This window comes from Lynx canadensis, chromosome E1 (assembly GCF_007474595.2).
Source record: "Lynx canadensis isolate LIC74 chromosome E1, mLynCan4.pri.v2, whole genome shotgun sequence".
Taxonomy (NCBI): domain Eukaryota; kingdom Metazoa; phylum Chordata; class Mammalia; order Carnivora; family Felidae; genus Lynx; species Lynx canadensis.
The window spans coordinates 55,732,125-55,751,335 of NC_044316.2; the positions used below are offsets into that span (position 1 = coordinate 55,732,125).

At 53.8% G+C, this 19,211-nt stretch overlaps 1 protein-coding gene across 1 annotated transcript; it reads right to left on the reverse strand.

The window, feature by feature from the left end:
• Nucleotides 1-416: 416 nt before the first annotated feature.
• Nucleotides 417-19,211, reverse strand: ST6GALNAC1 (ST6 N-acetylgalactosaminide alpha-2,6-sialyltransferase 1). The gene is made up of 9 exons (XM_030295751.1): nt 18,176-19,211; nt 3,119-3,770; nt 2,537-2,705; nt 2,196-2,367; nt 1,831-1,969; nt 1,484-1,587; nt 1,202-1,291; nt 1,016-1,115; nt 417-765 (listed from the first exon to the last, which is right to left on the reverse strand). The coding sequence occupies exons 1-9, from the start codon at nt 18,304-18,306 to the stop codon at nt 574-576; spliced, it is 1,749 nt and encodes a 582-aa protein (XP_030151611.1). The 5' UTR covers nt 18,307-19,211; the 3' UTR covers nt 417-573.

Sequence of the window (19,211 nt, forward strand, 5' to 3'; positions counted from 1 at the left end):
AGCTGTCAGCACAAAGCCCGACGTGGGGCTCGAACTCACAGAGTGTGAGATCATGACCTGAGCCGAAGTCGGACGCTCAACCGACTGAGCCACCCGGGCGCCCCGATCTCAGCGAATGTCTTGATCTCAGGGTCATGAGTTCAAGCCCCTCAATGGGCTCCTCGCCCATTGGGTTTACATAAAGCCTACTCAGGCAAAACACCAAAAAAGGCCAACTCGACGTGCGTCTGTAGGTTCAGGGTTCTTCCCCTGGTGTCAAGCATCTTCTGGACAGTGAAGGGTGAATTTCAGCAGGGATCTGTCGTATTGACCAGTCATCACGCCATTTCGTTCAAATTCCTTGGTCTCCAGACCGGAGTCCTCCCTTTGAACGGAACCCGTAGCGATGTTCCGAGGTCTCCAAAACCTCAGTCATTTGCCATCTTGGGAGTCTCTCCTCAGTGGTCCCCGGGGGTGTCTGGAGGGGCTTGGAGCCCAAACTGAGCCCTGGGAAAATGGCGGAAGGCCTCAACACCCCCCACCCTGCCCCGTGCCCCGGAAAGGCCGAGGAGACCGCTGCTGTCCAGGCTCCAGTCACATCTTTAGTTTGGAAGTTACGGAACGCTGGTACAGCCGGATTATACCTTCATCGTGCAGCCGCTTCCAGAGCGTTCTCTCTAACTGGAAGTCGTGGTTGATGTAAAAGACTGTTTTTTTCCAGGACTTATCGTAGTAGTGATCGGAGAATTGCTCGTGGCCCTCGGTGATGAAGCCATAGGCACTCACCTACATGAAGGTCGGAGGAGAGAGAAGCCTGAAGTCGCTCTCTCTCAGGCTCGCTCTCGTGGTCTCTGTGTGTCGGGGGAGGGGGGCCGTATCCTGGCTCTAGCCCTAGGGCTCCGGACGCAGGGCCCTGGACGGACACTTACGGGGCCCCACTCCCCCGCCCTCCCGGCCGTCGTCCGGTGCTGGGCACGTCCAGGAACGGCCGGCAGCTGTTTCCCCAGGTGGCCCCGCTCTTGCTCCAGAATCTCACCTGGTCACAGAGCTGAAGGGCTGTGAGCAGGAGGAGGGCGCCGGTCGTGGGGCGGTAGATTCTCCAGTGCACAGTGTCCAGGGTCTTGGACCTCAGGAACCTGGGAAGTGCCCCGGCCCCGGGCTGTCAGGAGGCTGCAGGGCTGACAGGGGCCCGGGCCTCTCCACACGCCTCAGCTGCCCTCACCTGTTTTTCATGTACCGCAGCGAGTCGGGGTGCAGCAGCAGGTATCTGTCCCATGGCGGGTCTCCCTGGAAAGCCACCTGGGGCCTGTGCCTGTGGGCAGGAAGGGGTCATTCGCGCTCCGTTCTCTCGCCGCCTCCTGTGTGGGCCAAGTCAGGGCACCTGGTACCCCATCTCCAGGTGACAGCGGAGGCTGTCCCCACCCGCCCAACCCCCTTCAGAGCCGCTCCAGACACAGCTCCGCGGGGGGCCGGGGGGTGGGGAAGGAGGGGGGGCCTGGGGTACCTGAACCAGGAAAGGCTAGTCTTCACCAGGCTCTGATTGAGAAACATCGCCTCCAGCCACTCATAGTCTCGGGTGCCTTCCAGGAAATGCAGGTAGCGGACGTCCTGAGGACCAAGGACAGTGTGTGGTCCGAGTCCCGCCTTCAGGACCAGGTGCGGCCTGGCTCTGACTCTGGCCCGCCCCCTTGCTCTTTCCGGCTCTGTCTGGCCTTCGTCCGTGTTCTCGCCCCTCGTACGAGCAGACCCTGTACCGACCAGACCCCAGACCCAGGACACCCGGCTCCCTCTCTTGGCTCGTGCGCCCTCATTCAGATTCTGCGCGCGGCCGGGCCGTCCCTCCTTGCTCACCTTCCCCAGAGGCACGTGCCGGAAACCCTGACCGTCCAAGGCCATAAGCGACTGGGTCAGGGAGAAGGCGGTGAAGCCGTAAAACGACGTCCGGGTGCCCACATCCTGTTCGTAGCCCTTAGTGACCGCTCCACTCAGTCTACACAGAAAGAGGCAGACGGAACCCGTGAGTGCAGGAGGGAACGCACAGAGGTGGGGGGGGATGCACAGAAATGGTGGGGGGCGCGGCAGCTATGTGGGGAGTCTCCGGAGAGCCCAGGATTCCACCTTCCAGGTACAGGCAGAGAACGCCCGATGAGACCTCTCAGAAGAGCCCGTCTCTGTAGGAGGGAGTCCGGGCGGGAGCCCGGGGCCGCACCGCTTACCGGAAGACGTGATCATGGCTGTCTATCTCCTGGCCCACGTGAGAGTTGTTCAAGATGCCCCCGTTGCCCACCACGGCGCACGTGATGCACTGGGAACTCCCGGCGGGGAGACCGGCCAGGAGCAGCTGTTGCTGGGGCACCGGAGGGAAGCGGGTCACGACCTTCTGCACCACTGAAACAGGGGAGGTTCACGTTCAGTCCCCGGAGGGGCCCGGAGGCAGCCCATCATTTCTCCCGGGGCTGGCGGCCTCCAGGGAAGAGGCAGGCCAGAGGCAGAGGGCAGCTGCCGTGTGCTGTGGGCCCAGGCCCTCCCTGCGCCCCCCCGGCCCCGGAAGACTCACACGAATAGTTGAGCTCCATGAACCCAAACGGTGGCGCAAAGTGCTCCAGACGGTCCCACTCACTCTGGTTGAGGTGGCTGGAGTCCAGGAAGAGGGTGAGGTTGGCCAGAAAGAGTGTCCGCAGCCAGGGTGACTTGGAGGCCTTGACCTTCACTGAGTCGGGGCAGGTCTACATGCAGGAAGGCGGGTCAGGCAGGGACAGGCCCCGGAAGGCCACGGCCAGGGACGGGGCTGGGGGCAGGGGCAGAAAGTGGGCCTGAGAGGTTGGAAGGCACTGCGGCTTCTGTGGTGTTCGGGGTGCAGATTTGGCCGTCTTGCTGCAGAGCGGGTAGATTCTCTGACCCTGCCCGGTGACCCTGCCCGGTGACCCTGCCCAGGCCTTCTGGGAGCTCCAGGGCAGGCCCGGGGCAGGATCTGGGCCTGCCTTCCCGTCCAGCCTCCACCACTTTTGGAAAGAAGGATGGGGAGGGCACGGGGTGGGACCAGGCAGGGCCTGGGGGCGGAGCCCGGGAGGTCAGAGAGGTGGGGTGGCCTGTCTGTCTGCAGGGGCCTTCAGAGCAGGGAGCCAGGGGGAGGACTCACCGTCTGTAGGGCCCCCACGTCAAAGCTGTATTGTTCCTCGAAATCCCACCGGGGCTCAGACTTGAAGTTGGCAGCCCGCAGACTTCGGCTTCTCTGTGTGGTGCGGGCCTGGCGAGGGGTGGAGGGTGGCTTGGCCCGGGGTGTCTCCCGGCGGGGCATCACGGCCGAGGCCACTCCTTTCATTGGCCCTGCTCCCGGGGTGGTCAGCGCCTCGGCCTGGCTTTCTGGCACAGGTGTCCTTGCCATGGTGGCCGCTTTGGCCCGAGGCTTCGAGGGCACCGTCCTGGTGGCCGTGGGCTCCCCATTCTGGTCCTGCCTTCCTTTGGTTGTCCTCACGTCCTGACTCCTCAGTGACAGTGCCTCTGAGGCCACTCCCCCATCCCGTGCCCTCGGGGGCCGCGTGTCCAGCACGGTGTCCTTCCTCTTTCGACCCCTCGGTGGGGCCGGCCCAGTCGAGGTGGCCCCACCGGTCTCTTCTCTGATGTCCCCCTTGGCAGGGAGGGCTGTGGCCTGGGCCGGAGGCACCTGCACGCTGTTCCCTCGCACGGACGATGATGCAGGAGCCGCTGTCCTTCCTTCCCGTGGGGGAGCCTGCCGTGCAGACTTGTGTGGCGACCCTGAAGATCTCTCCTCGTCATCCATGTGCTGACGCCTAGGGACGGATGTGCCCTTTGATTAAGGTCCAGGATCGTATCAACAGGTTGAAGCATAAATGGTATTTCTTTTTGTGCCTCGGGTAGACTTCAGACCGGTTTCCGCGAGACATGAGTATCGCCATCTATGCCCCAAATTAAGCTGTTGGCGTTGGGTCTGGAAACTTACCCGTGACCTCTAAATAGCGGGCGGTGGTGGCTTGGAGTTTGTTATGGGAACTGGCGTCAGGAGTGCCGCTGACAAGGCTGACCTTGGACAGCGTCCTCTCTGCGCTGGCTCCGGGATGACTGTGACTCCGCCCTGTTACTAATATCTGTAGGATGCTATTGACCTTTTCTCTTTTTCTTTTTTTAAATTTTACTTTTTTTTTTATATAGGTTGGTTTTTTTAAATTTTTTTTAACGTTTATTTTATTTTTGAGACAGAGAGACACAGAGCATGAACGGGGGAGGGTCAGAGAGAGGGAGACACAGAATCTGAAACAGGCCCCGGGCTCCAAGCTGTCAGCACAGGGGCCCGATGCGGGGCTCGAACTCACGGACAGCGAGATTGTGACCTGAGCCGAAGTCGGCGCTCAACCGACTGAGCCACCCAGGCGCCCCTAAATTTTACTTTTTAAAAAATGCTTGTTTATTTTTGAGAGAGAGAGAGACAGACAGAAAGAGAGAGACAGTGTGAGCGGGGAAGGGAGGGGAGAGAGAGAGGGAGACACAGAATGCTGAAACAGGCTCCAGGCTCTGAGCTGTCAGCACAGAGCCCGACGCGGGGCTCGAACCCACGAAGCGCGAGATCATGACCTGAGCCGAAGTCGGACGCTCAACCGACTGAGCCACCCAGGCGCCCCATCTTTTTTTTTTTTTTTTTTTTTTAATGAAGGGTAGGTAACAAAGGTAACCTCGTTCATAAGGGAGTAGGAGAATATACATTCATGTCAAGACTATAGCTGCCATCCTTGATCGAAAGATCGGCCTGAAATATTTACTTCAACCCCTGCCTAACAACAAGCTTGCCTGTTGGCATTGTTGGGAAAAAATCTCGGTACTCAGCAAGTGTTCACTCGTCAAGAGCCCCCATCTCACGTTAGATGCCAGACATCCCGGATGCGAGGTGTGTTTCCCAGCCACCTGCAAGGGGAACCCTAGTGAAGACACATTTGTGTGATTACGGTACAGAACATGTCTCACCCCGGGCGGGGGGCACGTGAGCTTGGTGGGCACGAGGGAAGGGTCTGTGCCTGGGCAGGAGATGATCCCAAGTGGGTAGACAGAACCGGATTATATTCTGCATTGTAGGTCCGACTAAGGAGTTTGGACTTCATCGTTGGTCTTCTTGTCCGGGAGGAGCTACTGAAGAATTTCAGGGGGGAGAGGGGGGTGGGGAGGGTGCCGAAGCAAGGGGGTGGGGGCCCATAAGCTGAATTCCACTGCACGGTGCTTGGTCTAGCGGTGGGAGAAGATACATTCAGGGTGCCTGGTCTGGCTTGGGGCACTCAAGGGTTTTGACTCCAAGGGTTACGTTTAGTTTCTTTTCATTCTCTTCTTTTGTGTGAGGCCGTCAAAAGTATCACTTAATTTATGCAAATTAGCGTCGGGTGTTCTGAGAAAAGCGCAGGTCCTCTGCTCAGCGCGGTTCTGTAATTGGACTTTGAGGTGGGGTCTCTGTGCTCACAGGTTTTGGGGGGCGATTCCTGGGAGGCTTGGGAGAAAGAATCATCCTCTCTGGTGACCTAGCCATCATCCTACTGGATTTCCAGGTGTCCTTAACTCCTGCTCTTTACCCTGATGTCCTGGGCCTCCCTGGCTCATCGTGGTCACTCTTGTCCCAGGCAGCTCCCTTGTGTCTGCTCTCATTCTTCTTCCAAGTCCCGTATCACAGACTCACTGAGGCCACAGAGAGAGAAGAGAGAGCATGACAGGTGCAGCCAGCCAGACCCGAGTGGGAGTTTGCCAGCATGACTGGGAGAAATCTTCACCCCCCCCCGGCCCTCGGTTTTCTCATCTGTAAAATGGGCTGCTGCCTTTTGCCTCTGAGAGAAGTCAGCTGTGGGCGTTGACTCACAGCCCGTGTTTAGCATCTGGCACAAAACACCTGCTCAGCCAATAACACCCGCCCTTCTCTCCCCGACCGCGGGGCTTCATTCATTCTTGATTTGTCGTGTGCAAGTTGGGGCGGGGGGAGGGTCTCCTGAGTCCGGTGTCCCAATCCCCTGGTTGCAGCTTTGACTTCTGCCCGCCTCCCAACTCCACCGCCCGTAGTTTGTTCTTTTATTCAGCCACGACTTTTGAGCGTCTCCTATGAACGCTGGGCTGGTTACTGGAGCCTGGGTGACGAGCTCAACCAGGTCCGGTCCTGCCCCCACGGAGCCCAGGATATATGGGGGACCACAGATCATCACAGATAAAATGCCAAGTCGTAACTCGGAGGTGTGCCGGGGAAATGGGTGATCGTGATGAGCCACGGGAGGTAGCCTGACCCAAGCTCTGTGTCCGTGACAACGTGAATGCTAAACCCCTACGTGGCATCGAATTGGGCGTGTTTTGGGTTGTAGTCGTTCAACGAGATGTCAGCTCTGCCCTAGATCGCAGGCTCCGAGGGGGCAGAAATCACTCCAAGCAGCCCTTACTGCAAAGCCCCCCCGGGGTGGTGCCATATCACATCAGTGCTTTCGAAAGGCTTTCTTTTAAACATTTTTTTTTAACGTTTATTTATTTTTGAGAGACAGAGCGTGAGCGGGGGAGGGGCAGAGAGAGAGGGAGACGCAGAATCCGAAGCAGGCTCCGGGCTCTGAGCTGACAGCACAGAGCCTGACATGGGGCTCCAACCCACGGACCATGAAATCATGACCTGAGCCAAAGTCGGATGCTCAACCGACCGAGCCACCCAGGCGCCCCTTGCAAGGCTTTCTGAGCCCCCCGGGAAATGGATTTAAACAAACGTGGGAGAGAATTTGAAATATGTACTCGCAGAAGAACATCTCATTCAACAGCTGTTCACTGTCTCCGTGCAACGTGCTTTGTGGGTCCCAGGAATACAAATTTGAACAAGGCACAGACCTCGAACCCACAGAAAACACAGTCACTGTTGTTACAGGTGGAAGACAGAGGAGACTTTGATCCCTAGACCAATAGAGGGCTGGCCCAAGGTGGTACGAGCAATAAGGAGATTACCCATGTTAATCCTTCCTCGTGTGGGGCCTCCCTCTGCATTGTGGCCGTGTTTCCTGCTTCCTGCGCCCCAGGGAAGAATGCTTGTTCAAGTGCTCCAAGAAGGACACTCTCTGTTCTGACATTCAAACTTCTCTGGAGGCTGTTAGGGAAAGGCTGGCAGTGGGGGTCCTTCCTCCTGGGAACACTTACACATTGTTACCTGGGCTCAGTGAACAAATGCCCCTGCCTTTGTTTTATGGCTCAGAGAAGGGACTCGAACGAGAGCTATCCCAGCCCAGAAAGGAGAGAAAGGCCACGAGGCAGGGCTGGGCTGTGACACGGAACAGCCTGGAAAAGATAATAGCCTTCAAGGTTTGAAGCCTTTATTCTTTTTTTGTTTTCCATTTTTAACTAAAAAAAAGGGGGGGGAAGGGGTGGGGAGATTTATCATAAGGAGAGAAAACATCTTGAGCCCAAGGCCAGGACGTGGTTGGGGCTCTAGAAGGTTCTGGAACCTGGAATCTCTCTTTGAGGCCTGTCCCTGTTCCTACCTATCCTGTTTCCCTCTCTGCTCCTCAGCCCGCATGGAGGATGGCAGCCCCGAGTCACCTGCCCCAGGGACTCTTGACTCTCATTCTGTCTCACTTGGGTCCCTTCTCCATCCCTGGCCACATGGTAAGTGACACGGGTCTCATGGCAAGTGGCCTCCTGGGGTCCACCCTGTGCACGGGAGGAAGACAGTCTCAAGAGAAAGAGGGGGTTATTGGCTCATGAGCTGGGCAGACACCCCTAAAGTATCCATTCTGAAAGAGGACCATCCACGCGGAGTGGAAAAGCTGAGATAGTTCAGAACATACACTTGATGGATTTGGGCCACCTTTGTTTCATAGAAAGGTTTGAGGCCTTGAGATTCACTCCTTCCCTTAAAAAAAATTTTTTTTTAAATGTTTATTTATTCTTGAGACAGAGAGAGACAGAGCATGAACAGGGGAGGGGCAGAGAGAGAGGGAGACACAGAATCCCAAGCAGGGTCCAGGCTCCGAGCTGTCAGCACAGAGCCTGACGCGGGGCTCGAACTCACAGACCGCAAGATCATGACCTGAGCTGAAGCTGGACGCTCAACTGACTGAGCCACCCAGGCACCCCAATTTTATTATTTTTTTAATGTTTATTTATTTTTGAGAGAGAGAGAGAGAAAGAGCACGAGTGGGGGAGGGGCAGAGAGTGAGAGGGAGACACAGAATCCCAAGCAGGCTCCAGGCTCTGAGCTGTCAGCACAGAGCCCGACACGGGGCTCGAGCTCAGAGCCGTGAGATCATGACCTGAGCCGAAGTCAGATGCTTAACCGACTGAGCCACCCAGGCACCCCTTCTCCCCTTTAATGTCACAACTGAGCTGAAGCCCCAGGCTCGGGGCACAGGCGAAGGCCTAGGTGTTAGCTCTCATGGCAAACAGCTCTCGTCACTCAGCCTTGAACCTCGGATTCACCTCCACCTGCATTTCCCACGTCCAAACCGCAAGAGGCCTCTAGAAGTTTCCCTTCCAAACTGCGAGCACCTTCGAATAGCTGTGATCGGGGAGCTGGTGTGGCAGGGCGGTGGGCGTGCAGCCCAGACAGCTGGTCCTCTGCCTCGTGGTCACGCCAGCCCCTAAAGAGGGGGCACCAGGCACTCCTTCCTGCAGCCCCTTCCAAAAGCGGGAGCCCCAGGGCCCCGTGCAGGGCTGTCTGCCTGCGACGCTGGCAGATTACTGATGACTCTTTTAAGTTTTACACGGAGTTGCAGCAGTGACCCAGGTACTGACAAAATTATGTAATTAAGTTCCATTTCAATTCCCTATAATTAAACACAACTATGATTGCTAGGAATGTGGGTGTTTTACGTAGGCATTTCCTTCTGTTCCTGCCTGGTATTTACTGAATGCTCAAATTCCTTCCGGCCATATGGTGAATGCCCTGCATTCGTCTTGTCCAGATCCTATGTGATCCTGAATGTAAACACCATGGGCAAGGCCAGGGCGGGGGGAGGGGCGGGGGGTGGTGAAGGAGGGGACCCTGTTTTCTGTTAAGGGTTCCGGGGGACAGGCAAGTCATTTACGGATCGCATCCAAGCAAAAAGCAATTCCATATCCAATTCTGATCTCCCGGGGAGGTAAAAACGTAAAATGTTGCACTTTAAAAATAGATTTATCAGCGGGAATCACATAGCTCTAGTCAATACGTGAAACGGATACGGAAGAATAATGGTCTGACATCTTCTTCCCTCCAAATTCTGAACTACGCAACACTCAGGGGGACCTGGAAGCAAAGAGGGTCAAGGTTTCTTTGTCCTTGGCGCCATGAAACAACGGTTGGCAAGCGTGCGATAGCACAGTGGATCCTTGAATGGTGTGTGGGTTGGGAGGGCGCCAGCCCACACACAGTCGAAAATCTGCGTGTAACTTTTGACTCCCCCCGGACTCAACTCCTAATAGTCTGCTGGTGACTGGAATCCTTATCAAGAGCATGCACAAGTCAATCAACACATGTTATATGTGCTACATGTATTGCATACGCGTACCTACAATCAAGTCAGCCAGAGAAGAGAGAACGTCTTTCAGAAAATCCTAAGGAAAATAGGGGGCGCCTGGGTGGCTCAGTCGGTTAAGCGTCCGACTTTGGCTCGGGTCATGGTCTCGCGGTTCATGAGTTCGAGCCCCGCATCGGGCTCTGTGCTGACAGCTCGGAGCCTGCTTGGGATTCTCTCTCTCCCTTTCTTTCTCTCTCTGCCCCTCCCTCACTCGTGTATGCTCGCTTCCTCTCTCTCAAAAATAAATAAACTTTAAGAAATTAAAAAAAAAAAAAGATTCTTTTATCCAGGAAAAGAAAACAGCTCAAAACACCTCCTTGATGATCTAGCAATTGCACATCTAGGTATTCATCCGAAGCAAATGAAAATGCTAGTCTGAGCGGCGCCTGGGTGGCTCAGTTGCTTAAGGGGCCGACTTTGGCTCAGGTCATGATCTCAGGGTTCGTGAGTTCAAGCCCTGCATTGGGCTCTGTGCAGACAGCTCAGAGCCTGGAGCCTGCTTCGGATTCTGGGATTCTGTGTCTCCCTCTCTCTGCCCCTCCCCACTTGTGCTCTGTCTCTCTCTCTCTCTCTCAAAAATAAACAAACATTGGGGCGCCTGGGTGGCACAGTCGGTTAAGCGTCCGACTTCAGCCAGGTCACGATCTCGCGGTCCGTGGGTTCGAGCCCGCGTCGGGCTCTGGGCTGATGGCTCAGAGCCTGGAGCCTGTTTCGGATTCTGTGTCTCCCTCTCTCTCTGCCCCTCCCCCGTTCATGCTCTGTCTCTCTCTGTCCCAAAAATAAATAAATGTTGAAAAAAAAAATTTAAAAAAAAATAAACAAACATTAAAAAAAAAATTAAAAAAAAAGAAGAGAAAATGCTAGTCTGAGAAGACACACACACCCCTATGTTCATGGCAACATTACTCGCAACAGCGGAGATACGGAAGCGACCCAAGTGTCCATCGGTAGATGAATGGATAAAGACGCGGCCAATGTGTACATAATGGAGTTGCTCAGCCGTTAAAAAGAATGAGATCTTGCCATTTGCAGCAACGTGGATGGACCTGGGGGGGTATTACACTAAGTGAAATGAGCCAAAGATCTTCCAGTAATAAATAAGACACGGGGGTGTGAAGTCCAAGCATCGGGAATATACGATAATACCGTAACAACTTGGTATGGTGACAAGGGGTAACTAGCCTTATTGTGAGCATTTCATAATGTCTGTGAATATCGAATCATTATGTTGTACACCTGAAACTGATATACAATTTCATATATCAGTTATTCTTTAATAACCTCCCCCCCAAACCAAAACCCTTTGATTTCCCTGAATAATTCTGGGCTGTGCCATTCAGTGGAGCAGACGCTGAAGAGGCTGCAGGCTAGGTGTGCCTGCCTTGTGATAAGTGGCTGGCCACACACAGGCCTCTAATCACGTCCTCACGACCCGGACCCCCTTCCCCGGAATCCCCACCATTAGCTTCTTCGCTCACTCTTTTATCTTGAGCCTCTTCAGGGTCACGCATCTCGTTCCCCCACCTGGGTTTTCATGATGCCTGCCTCTCCTTGGAAAGGGGAACCGACTGTAGGGTCCCCACAGTGTCTTTCCTCACCCCCTGCTGAGGACCCTCTGTGATGGGCGGCTCTCCCCTCCAGTACCTGATTTGTATTAAGCATTCAGGGGGACAGGCAAATCATTCAGGGATCGCATCCAAGCAAAAAGCAAATCCAACATCAAGTTCTAATCTATTGGGGGGGGGTGGTTAAAAATATAAAATGTCGCACTTTTGGGGCACCTGGGTGGCTCAGTCGGTTGAGCGTCGGGGTTCGGCTCAGATCATGATCTCACGGTTTGTGAGTTGGAGCCCCTGCGTCGGGCCCTGTGCTGACAGCTCAGATTCTGGGTCTCCCTCTCTCTCTGCCCCTCCCCTGCTCACACTCTGTCTTTCTTTCCTTCAAAAATAAATAAATATTCTTTAAAAATGTAAAGTAATTCAGTAACAGTAGGGCGCCTGGGTGGCTCCGTAGGTTAAGTGTCTGACTTCAGCTCAGGTCTTGTCCGTGAGTTCGAGTCCCGCGTTGGGCTCTGTGCTGACAGCTCAGAGCCTGGAATCTGCTTCAGATTCTGGGTCTCCCTTTCTCTCTGCCCCTCCCCGACTCTCTCTCTCTCTCTCTCTCTCTGTCAAAAATAAACATTAAAAAAAAAAAAACAACAACTTATAACCCAGCCTGGAGCCTCCCCAACTCCCTTGGTGCCGGCCGACATAACTCTTTAGGGGCTCTGGTCTTCTCTGAGATGAAAACCAATCATTCTGCTTCCCCCTCCCCCAGACTTTGAAGTTTATTTCCCCCAGGAAATCCTGACACTTTCTTGCATGATTTACATTTTAGAACTTCACTTTGAATCTTTAGACGCGTCCACAAGTTGCTTCAGTCGCTAAAATCTCTACTTTGCCTTAATTCTCTTTATTGGCTCGAAAGAAAACACCCAGAAATCCGTATTCTATTGTTATTCCAAGTGTTCTCTTTTCAAATCAAAGCCAATTCTCTTATTTGTGTAGTTTCCGGCCAATTAAATCCTAATGGGGAACAACAGAAAGAGGGAGAAGAAGAGGAAACACATCTAAGCCACTGCTCCTAATGCTTCAGTAGCGGGATCCAATTTCCAAAGCTCTCCCCCAGCAGGGGAGCCCTGAGCCTTCTCTGGGATCCCATTCACCTCACTGAACTCACTGTGGCCCAGGGTGGGTGGGAGGCTGGTTTAAATGTTGGACGATTTCCCTCCCTGGGATCCACAAAAACAGACACAAGCCTACACCTCTCCCCAGACCCAGAGGCGTGAGTCTTGAGATTAGTTAAGGAAAGTAGGGAAGACCTTGAACGGGGAGGGTGGTGGGTGTGACCGAGGTCATTGTTGTGAGCAAGAATGGCAGGTATGTCTGGGTCAAGAATCACAGATACGAGATGAGACCCTGTGGCCCGGTGGCTGGGAAACGATCCTTGTGAACCAAGACTGTTTAAAGCAGAGTCTATGTTTATCCCCTGTATCTGGTACCTAGCTTACCTCTCTTGGGGATAATCACAGAAAACTAACTTCCCGGCACTGGGCAAGAGGACAGCGGAGCTCACTGCGGTGGAAAGTCACCTGCTTGAGTTCCAGCCCGGCCACCAAGTGACCAGCTGTGGGATCTTGGGCAAGGTGCAGCACCCTGAGAGCCCCTGTTTCCTCATCCATTAAATGGGACTCTGTTTTCTTTTTTAAGAACTCCAAACTTACCTTTATTATGATATTTAGGGAAATATGTCATTAATGTTGAATGGCTACCGATGAGGCACTTACATTTTACTAAGATTTCATTTAAACTACCTCAAATCAAATAAGTTTAGCTCTCATTTTGCACATTATTGATAAAATGTATTGGCCTCTTTTGGTTTTGTTTTGTTTAAAAATTTTTTTAACGTTTATTTATTATTGAGAGAGAGAGAGAGAGAGAGAGAGAGAGAGCATGAGCAGGGGAGGGGCAGGGAGAGAGGAAGACACAGAATCCGAAGCAGGCTCCAGGCTCTGAGCTGTCAGCACAGACCCTGATGCCGGGCTCGAACCCACGAATTGCGGGATCATGACCTGAGCTGAAGTCAGACGTCTAACCAACTGAGACACCCAGGTGCCCCAGTAAGAACTAGAAAGTAGAGGACACCCTGAAAGACCTTAGAGGGAGGAGAAGATTTGGTGAAATAGATCAAATGTCTCGGAGAAGGACTTGTCTGTTTCCTCCCACCATCGCCCCCTCCCTAGAAAGTTTAGTCTGGGTGAAGAGGACGGAGAGGAGAGAGGGGCTCTGGGTCCCAAGTTCGGAGGGCTCCTGCGCCCTACTTGTCGTGTTCCTAGGGTCTAATAAGACCCCTGACAGACAATGGCTGACCCCTGAACCCAGGAAGACAGAACCGTAATTCCGACAACATCAGGAAATTCTCACACCTAAGCCAGATGGACATGAAAAGGCCAAGAGGCAGGGACGACGGTTGTCTCCACGGCCACACAAGGGCTAAGAATCAGCCACCCCTACCCGGGCGCTGGCACAGCGTGGCCATCCGGGAGCCCTTGACATCATCCTGGGGAGGCGGCAGAGGAGGGAGGACGGTCCCGACATGAAGTTTCCCTGCAGCTCCATGAATGGGGGTCCAGGACCGGAAACCAGGAAGTTATAGAAAAGAAAGTTCTGTGTCTTAGACCAAAATAAGATAAAAAAGAGAATCCACAGAATTGTTGAAGACAAATTCATTCCAGACCAGGAAAACCAAGCAGGTAGAGACATGGTCTTAGCTGGTATCTACCTATCCAGGGGCACAATGGAGACTGGGACCAAATGAAGAAGATACGAGTAGTCCAATAACCCAGGTTTGAAATCATACAATTGTGTCCCAGTCCTTCCTCTCTTTGTTGCCAAATCCAGCCGATCTGAGTTATTCAGGCCTTTCTTCCGAACGCCGTCCGCCCAGGGCTCTTGGGCCCTAAACCATTGCAACAGCCTCTACCCTAGCCCCCCACGGAGACCACCTTCCCCCCACCGTCTGCCGTGCAATCTAGTAACCGAGGAATCTGCACAATGCACAAATGTATTCAAGTTACTCCGTTCCTGTAAAGCTTTTCCTAGCCGTGGAATCTAACTGTTGGTCCCTCAAGGGCCACGCATTCACTCTTTCATCAACAAGCGTTTAAAAACCACCTCGCAGGGGCGCCTGGGTGGCTCAGCCGGTTAAGCATCCGGCTCTTGACTTCCATTCAGGTCATGAGCGCACTACTGGTGGGATCGAACCCCGCGTCAGGCTTCTTCGCTGAGAGCCGGGATCCTGCTGCGCATTCTCTCCCCCCCCCCGCCCCTCCCCTGCTTGTGCTCCCCCCCCCAAATAAATGAATTAACTTTAGAAACAAAAGATGAAAAAACACTGCCGAGGGACGGGGGTGGGGCTTGTGACACCAGCCTGGGTCGTGGCTTGGAGCACAGACTCCGGAGCCAGCTGGCCTGTGTCTGAACTTAAGTGACAAGGGTGACCTTGGTTGGGAAAGTTGCCTAACCGCTCTTATCTGTAAAAGAGGGGTGTTGCTGATAATAATATCTACCCAAAAGCCTTGATATGTGGTCAGTAATCATGGGTTCTGGAGACCAGTGCCTGGCATGCGGAGCCCCTATCAGCCTTGCTCACATTAGTCATCAGTCCCTTGAGGAACACGCCCCGCCCCCCCACCAGTGGCCCTGCTTCTGCACCATTCCTTCTGCTGCCTCCTTAGTGCGCGGTGTCCCCCCTGCTGCCATGTCGCCCAGCCCACCAGCGCTCTGCAAATGCCACCAGGATGTTGTCCTGACCCTGCCCCCTGGATGTAATTACTCTTCTCAGTTTCTTCCCATAGCGCTCGTCACCTTGGACTTAAATCGGGGGGTGGGGGGGGGTATTTACCACTATTAATAATGTCACCCTCCCTCTCTTGCTTCTTGTGTGGCTCTCCCCTCCATCGGACTTTTGAGTCTCCTGAGAATGAATGCATTCTGGGTAGTGGAGCCCAAATCCCGTGTTCACGTCTCTGTCTTGCTCCTTCCTGGCTGGGTGGGATTAGGCTTAACCTTTTGGAGTCTCATCTCCCTCATTTGTGTAAAAGAATAAAAACGCTGATCTTGGGCGACGATTGCGAAGATTGGAAATCACCCCCAGGAGAAAAAAAAAAAGGGAAATAACCCCCAGAAAGCTCCTGAGCATAGGTGCGGGTCTGGGGAAATCTCCAGCTCTGAGATGATATTGAGGTGTCATTAACATGCAGACTTGGGAACAGGGACCTTCAGAAACCGCTGATCCTATACTTGGGTTGGCATTCTACGACTCCCTTTTATGTCTGATGTTACTGTCACCCTTTGCCCAGGCAGCACTGTGGGGCGAGGTGGGCCACCCCCACCCCCACCCCAACCCCGTCTCTATCTAACTGCACACGTGCCTCCCCTCCCCCCACTCTTCTTCAAAGTGTCTCCTGATTTTCCGCTTCTTCCTACCCCACCCCTCCCAGATCTTCTGCACCTTACGTTTCACTGCCTAAATCTGCCAGGGAGGGCATTTGTCAGCCCCGGTCCTTCCCTTCACCGCAGGATAATCGGCTGTCGAAGTCCCTCCCTTGGTTCCTGCCCTGGGTCAGGCCAAAGCGGTGACTCACACCTCCCTTCCGATCTATCCTGTTCCCTCCTGGCAGACCAATCGTTGCACAATCCTGCTTTGCTGAGGTCGCCTCCCTGCCTGAAAAGCCTCTTGCATCAACCCTCGGCCCCACCCTCCTGAAATGCCCTCCCTGGGCTCCCCAGAGCAAGCCCCTCATTTCTGCAAGGCGGATTCGGATTCGCCCGAGGCTCAGCCAAGAGGACACTTCTGCAGGTCGGCCTCCTTGTTTATGCTATCCTCCCCACAAGCCTTTTCCAAGCCCTCCCTGCCTCCGAGGTCCTTCTTCTCAACGAAGCTTTCAACAGACACACAACCTTTCCTCCAGGGACCTCTGGCTCAAGGGGCTCAGTCTCTGCTCTGCGGTTGATCGGCAGTGTAGTAAGGAGAGACTTTCACTGAGAAGTCTCAGTGTGTGGCCCTTTCCCTATCTCTGATGCCTAGGGCAGATTTACTCACTTCACAGTCACCTTTGATGATTCAAACTCCGTCCACACACAAAAAACAATTACAGAAAAGATTTAAAAAAACAAAGCAAAACACTTAAACCCCAAATTCAGTCTCATCCATTTAGAATTCCAGGTGTCCCGCCTCCCCCCCCCCCCCAGAGACCCAGGCTTGGCAGGGGTGAGGCTGGAGGGGTGGGGGAGGTGGGGGCAGCTAGAATCCCTGGTCAGGCACAGAGTAGACCTTCCCTTCCTTCTGAAGGCCTAGCTCTCCTGTATTATTACTCAAGTCTGGGAAGAGTGGGGAGCACTTGGTGTCCCCGCTCGCACTGAGGTTCCAGTGGCTTCTGTCTGCTGACGTGGTGCTCTCGGTAGGGTCAGTAAGTGTGGCTTCCCTGGGGCAGCGCTCTCCTTTGCATTGAGGATCCCCTCATGAATGCCCCCAACAGTATTCGGGGTCCCCAAACGCTCCTCTGGAGTGGATGTCCCTTTACTTGGCCCCAGCGGGTGACTGGGGGGTTCTGGGGCCGTGATCCCTCCTGGCACCACAGGAGTGCTGACCTGCCATCCACAGCTTCCTGGGCTCTGAAGGCCCAGGCCAGAGCCTTCTTCCCATGTACATTACACCATGGACAATTCCCACCACCTTCCGCCTTCAGAAATCTCTAGACCAGAAACAGGCACCAGTCTGCTTATATCTCCCCTTAACTCCAGGACATGTGACATCGGCTGGGGAAGGAGACCAGGCATCCGGGTCACTATGAGTGACTCCTGCAGCCCACTCCTACCCCAACGTGTCTCTCCAGGGACATAACTCCTACATAAGAAGGAGTTGTGTCACGTGAGATAGCATAAACAAGGCAATAAAAACAAACATCAGCCTGAAGAAAACATTTCAAGTATTGTTACATCTACGATAGAAAAGGGTTAATATCCCTAATACACAAAAAACTCCTATCTCCTATTGTTAAATAAAAGAGAAATAATTTCGCTTCCTTTTTTGGGGGGTGGGGAAGCAAGAGATATGACCCAGTCATTCCCTAGAAAAAGACAAGCGGCGGTGACAGCTGGCTGACTTAGAAAAAATGCAAACGGTCAGCACACGTCAGAGGATCCTCAAATTCACGGTGGCCTGAGAAGTGCAAAGTCAAAAGAGAAACATATTTTCACCTCTCAGTTTCTAGAAACTTCAAAAGCATTAGTGATCTAGTGTGGTGACCGAGGAAAGAGTCAACGTTCACACCTGTTACGGTAGCCTTTTCAGAGTTGATGTGATGGCGTCTGATGGGACTAGATTTGTATGTAAGGATGAACTTGGGGACCAGAATTAAGCGAAGGGAGGGGTTCTTTTCTTTCCTTTCCTTTTCTTTTCTTTTTTCTTTTCTTTTCGTTTTTTTGGGGGGAGAGGTCATTTTCTGACAAACTCCACGGGGAGAGTGTGATTTTGAAGTGCATGGAATCGGGGCGCCTGGGTGGCTCAGTCGGTTAAGCGGTTGACTTCGGCTCAGGTCATGATCTCGCGGTCCGTGAGTTCGAGCCCCACGTCGGGCTCTGTGCTGACCGCTCAGAGCCTGGAGCCTGTCTCTGACCCTCCCCCATTCAAGCTCTGTCTCTCTCTGTCTCAAAAATAAATAAAAAAACGTTAAAAAAATAAAATTTGAAGTGCATGGAATCCACGGGGTAAATCTTGTACTTTAGGACACAGCGAATGGCATGTAAGAACTCACCCCCAAGCTGCTATTATCATTCACGGTCCCAGAGGGGGAAGGCATTTTCTGTCTATACCTTCCGGAGACCCAGACTCCTCGTTCTCAGACTCCTGCCCACGTTTCCCCTCTACCAGCCCCAAGGCATCCGGACCCCTTGGTTTTCCCACCCCTGACACCTGCTTGTCCCCCAGAGGCCCCCTGGGATCTTGCTTGCCAGTGTTTCTTGACAACATCCCTGACCCCCGCCTACCCCCGTGTGGGTGCAGCAGGTTCCCCAGGCTTCCCTGGACAAGAGGCTTTCAAGTTTCCTCTAATAAGTTCTGAGGCATTGGGAAAGGGGCCAGAACCTCACCTGAAAGGTTTCGTATCGGGTTCCTTAACGAAGGAGGGCAGGACAAAGAATAAGGAGATCAACACGGCCAAAAGCAAGAGCCATTGGACAGCTTGGTCCAGACGACTGGGTCTCCGCAGGCAGGTCCTCATGGTGGTGGCTCGGGTGCTGCGAGAAAGTTCTGCATATCCTGGAGCTTTGATGTGGACCGCAGGTAGTTTAAGGGCTTAGGGCTCCTGGCCAGGGAGTGCACGCCGTTTGTCTTGACGGTGAACCACTCTGGTAGGCACGGAGTCTATCAGTGTCTGCGAACGAAAGGAGGAGCTGCCTTCCCTGCTTTGTGGAGGCTTATAAGCTGGCGTGGCTCGAAGGAAGAGAAACTCCTTTTGTTCAAACAAGTTTGCTTTCCTTTTCTTTGTCGCTGAAGCCAATTTCTGCATGTAGAACTTTATGAGAAACATGCACACGTCACAGGGAACCTCGCTTTTATCAGGTTCCAAACCCTTGGGGACCCTGGACAAGTGCAGACGCTGGGAGAGCCTTGAACGGCCCCCAAGTTCAACATGACCTTTATAAGGAAGGTACAGGGAATCTGGTTGGCTTTAAGACCTTCCAGCAGTCTCTCCTAAAAGAACGTTCTGCAGCCGTAGACCAGAGCTGCGAGAACATCTCATTTGCAAACTGTTCAGGGTCGTAGCTCTCAGTCCTGGGTGCACATTAGAATCACTTGGGAGCTTTGCTACATCCAATGCCCAGACTGCAACCCCCACCAACGAAGCCGGAACCCCCAGGGGTGGCTCTTCTCCCAGGCAGGGGTATTTTTTTGAGTTCCCCCAGGTGATCCCGACACGCGGCCAAGTCGAGAACCGCTGATTTACCGTCAGTCGACTCAACCTTCCCGGCTTCTCATGCGGAGTCATGGCCATGACAGCAACGAGTGGTGTGGGTGCAGGCGAGAGCTCTGAGCCAGGCACTCTGAACGGTGCGCACGTGGGACCGCCCTCACAGACACCCGAGCCGCTAGGCGTTATCAACCCCCTTTTGCGGTTGGGGACAT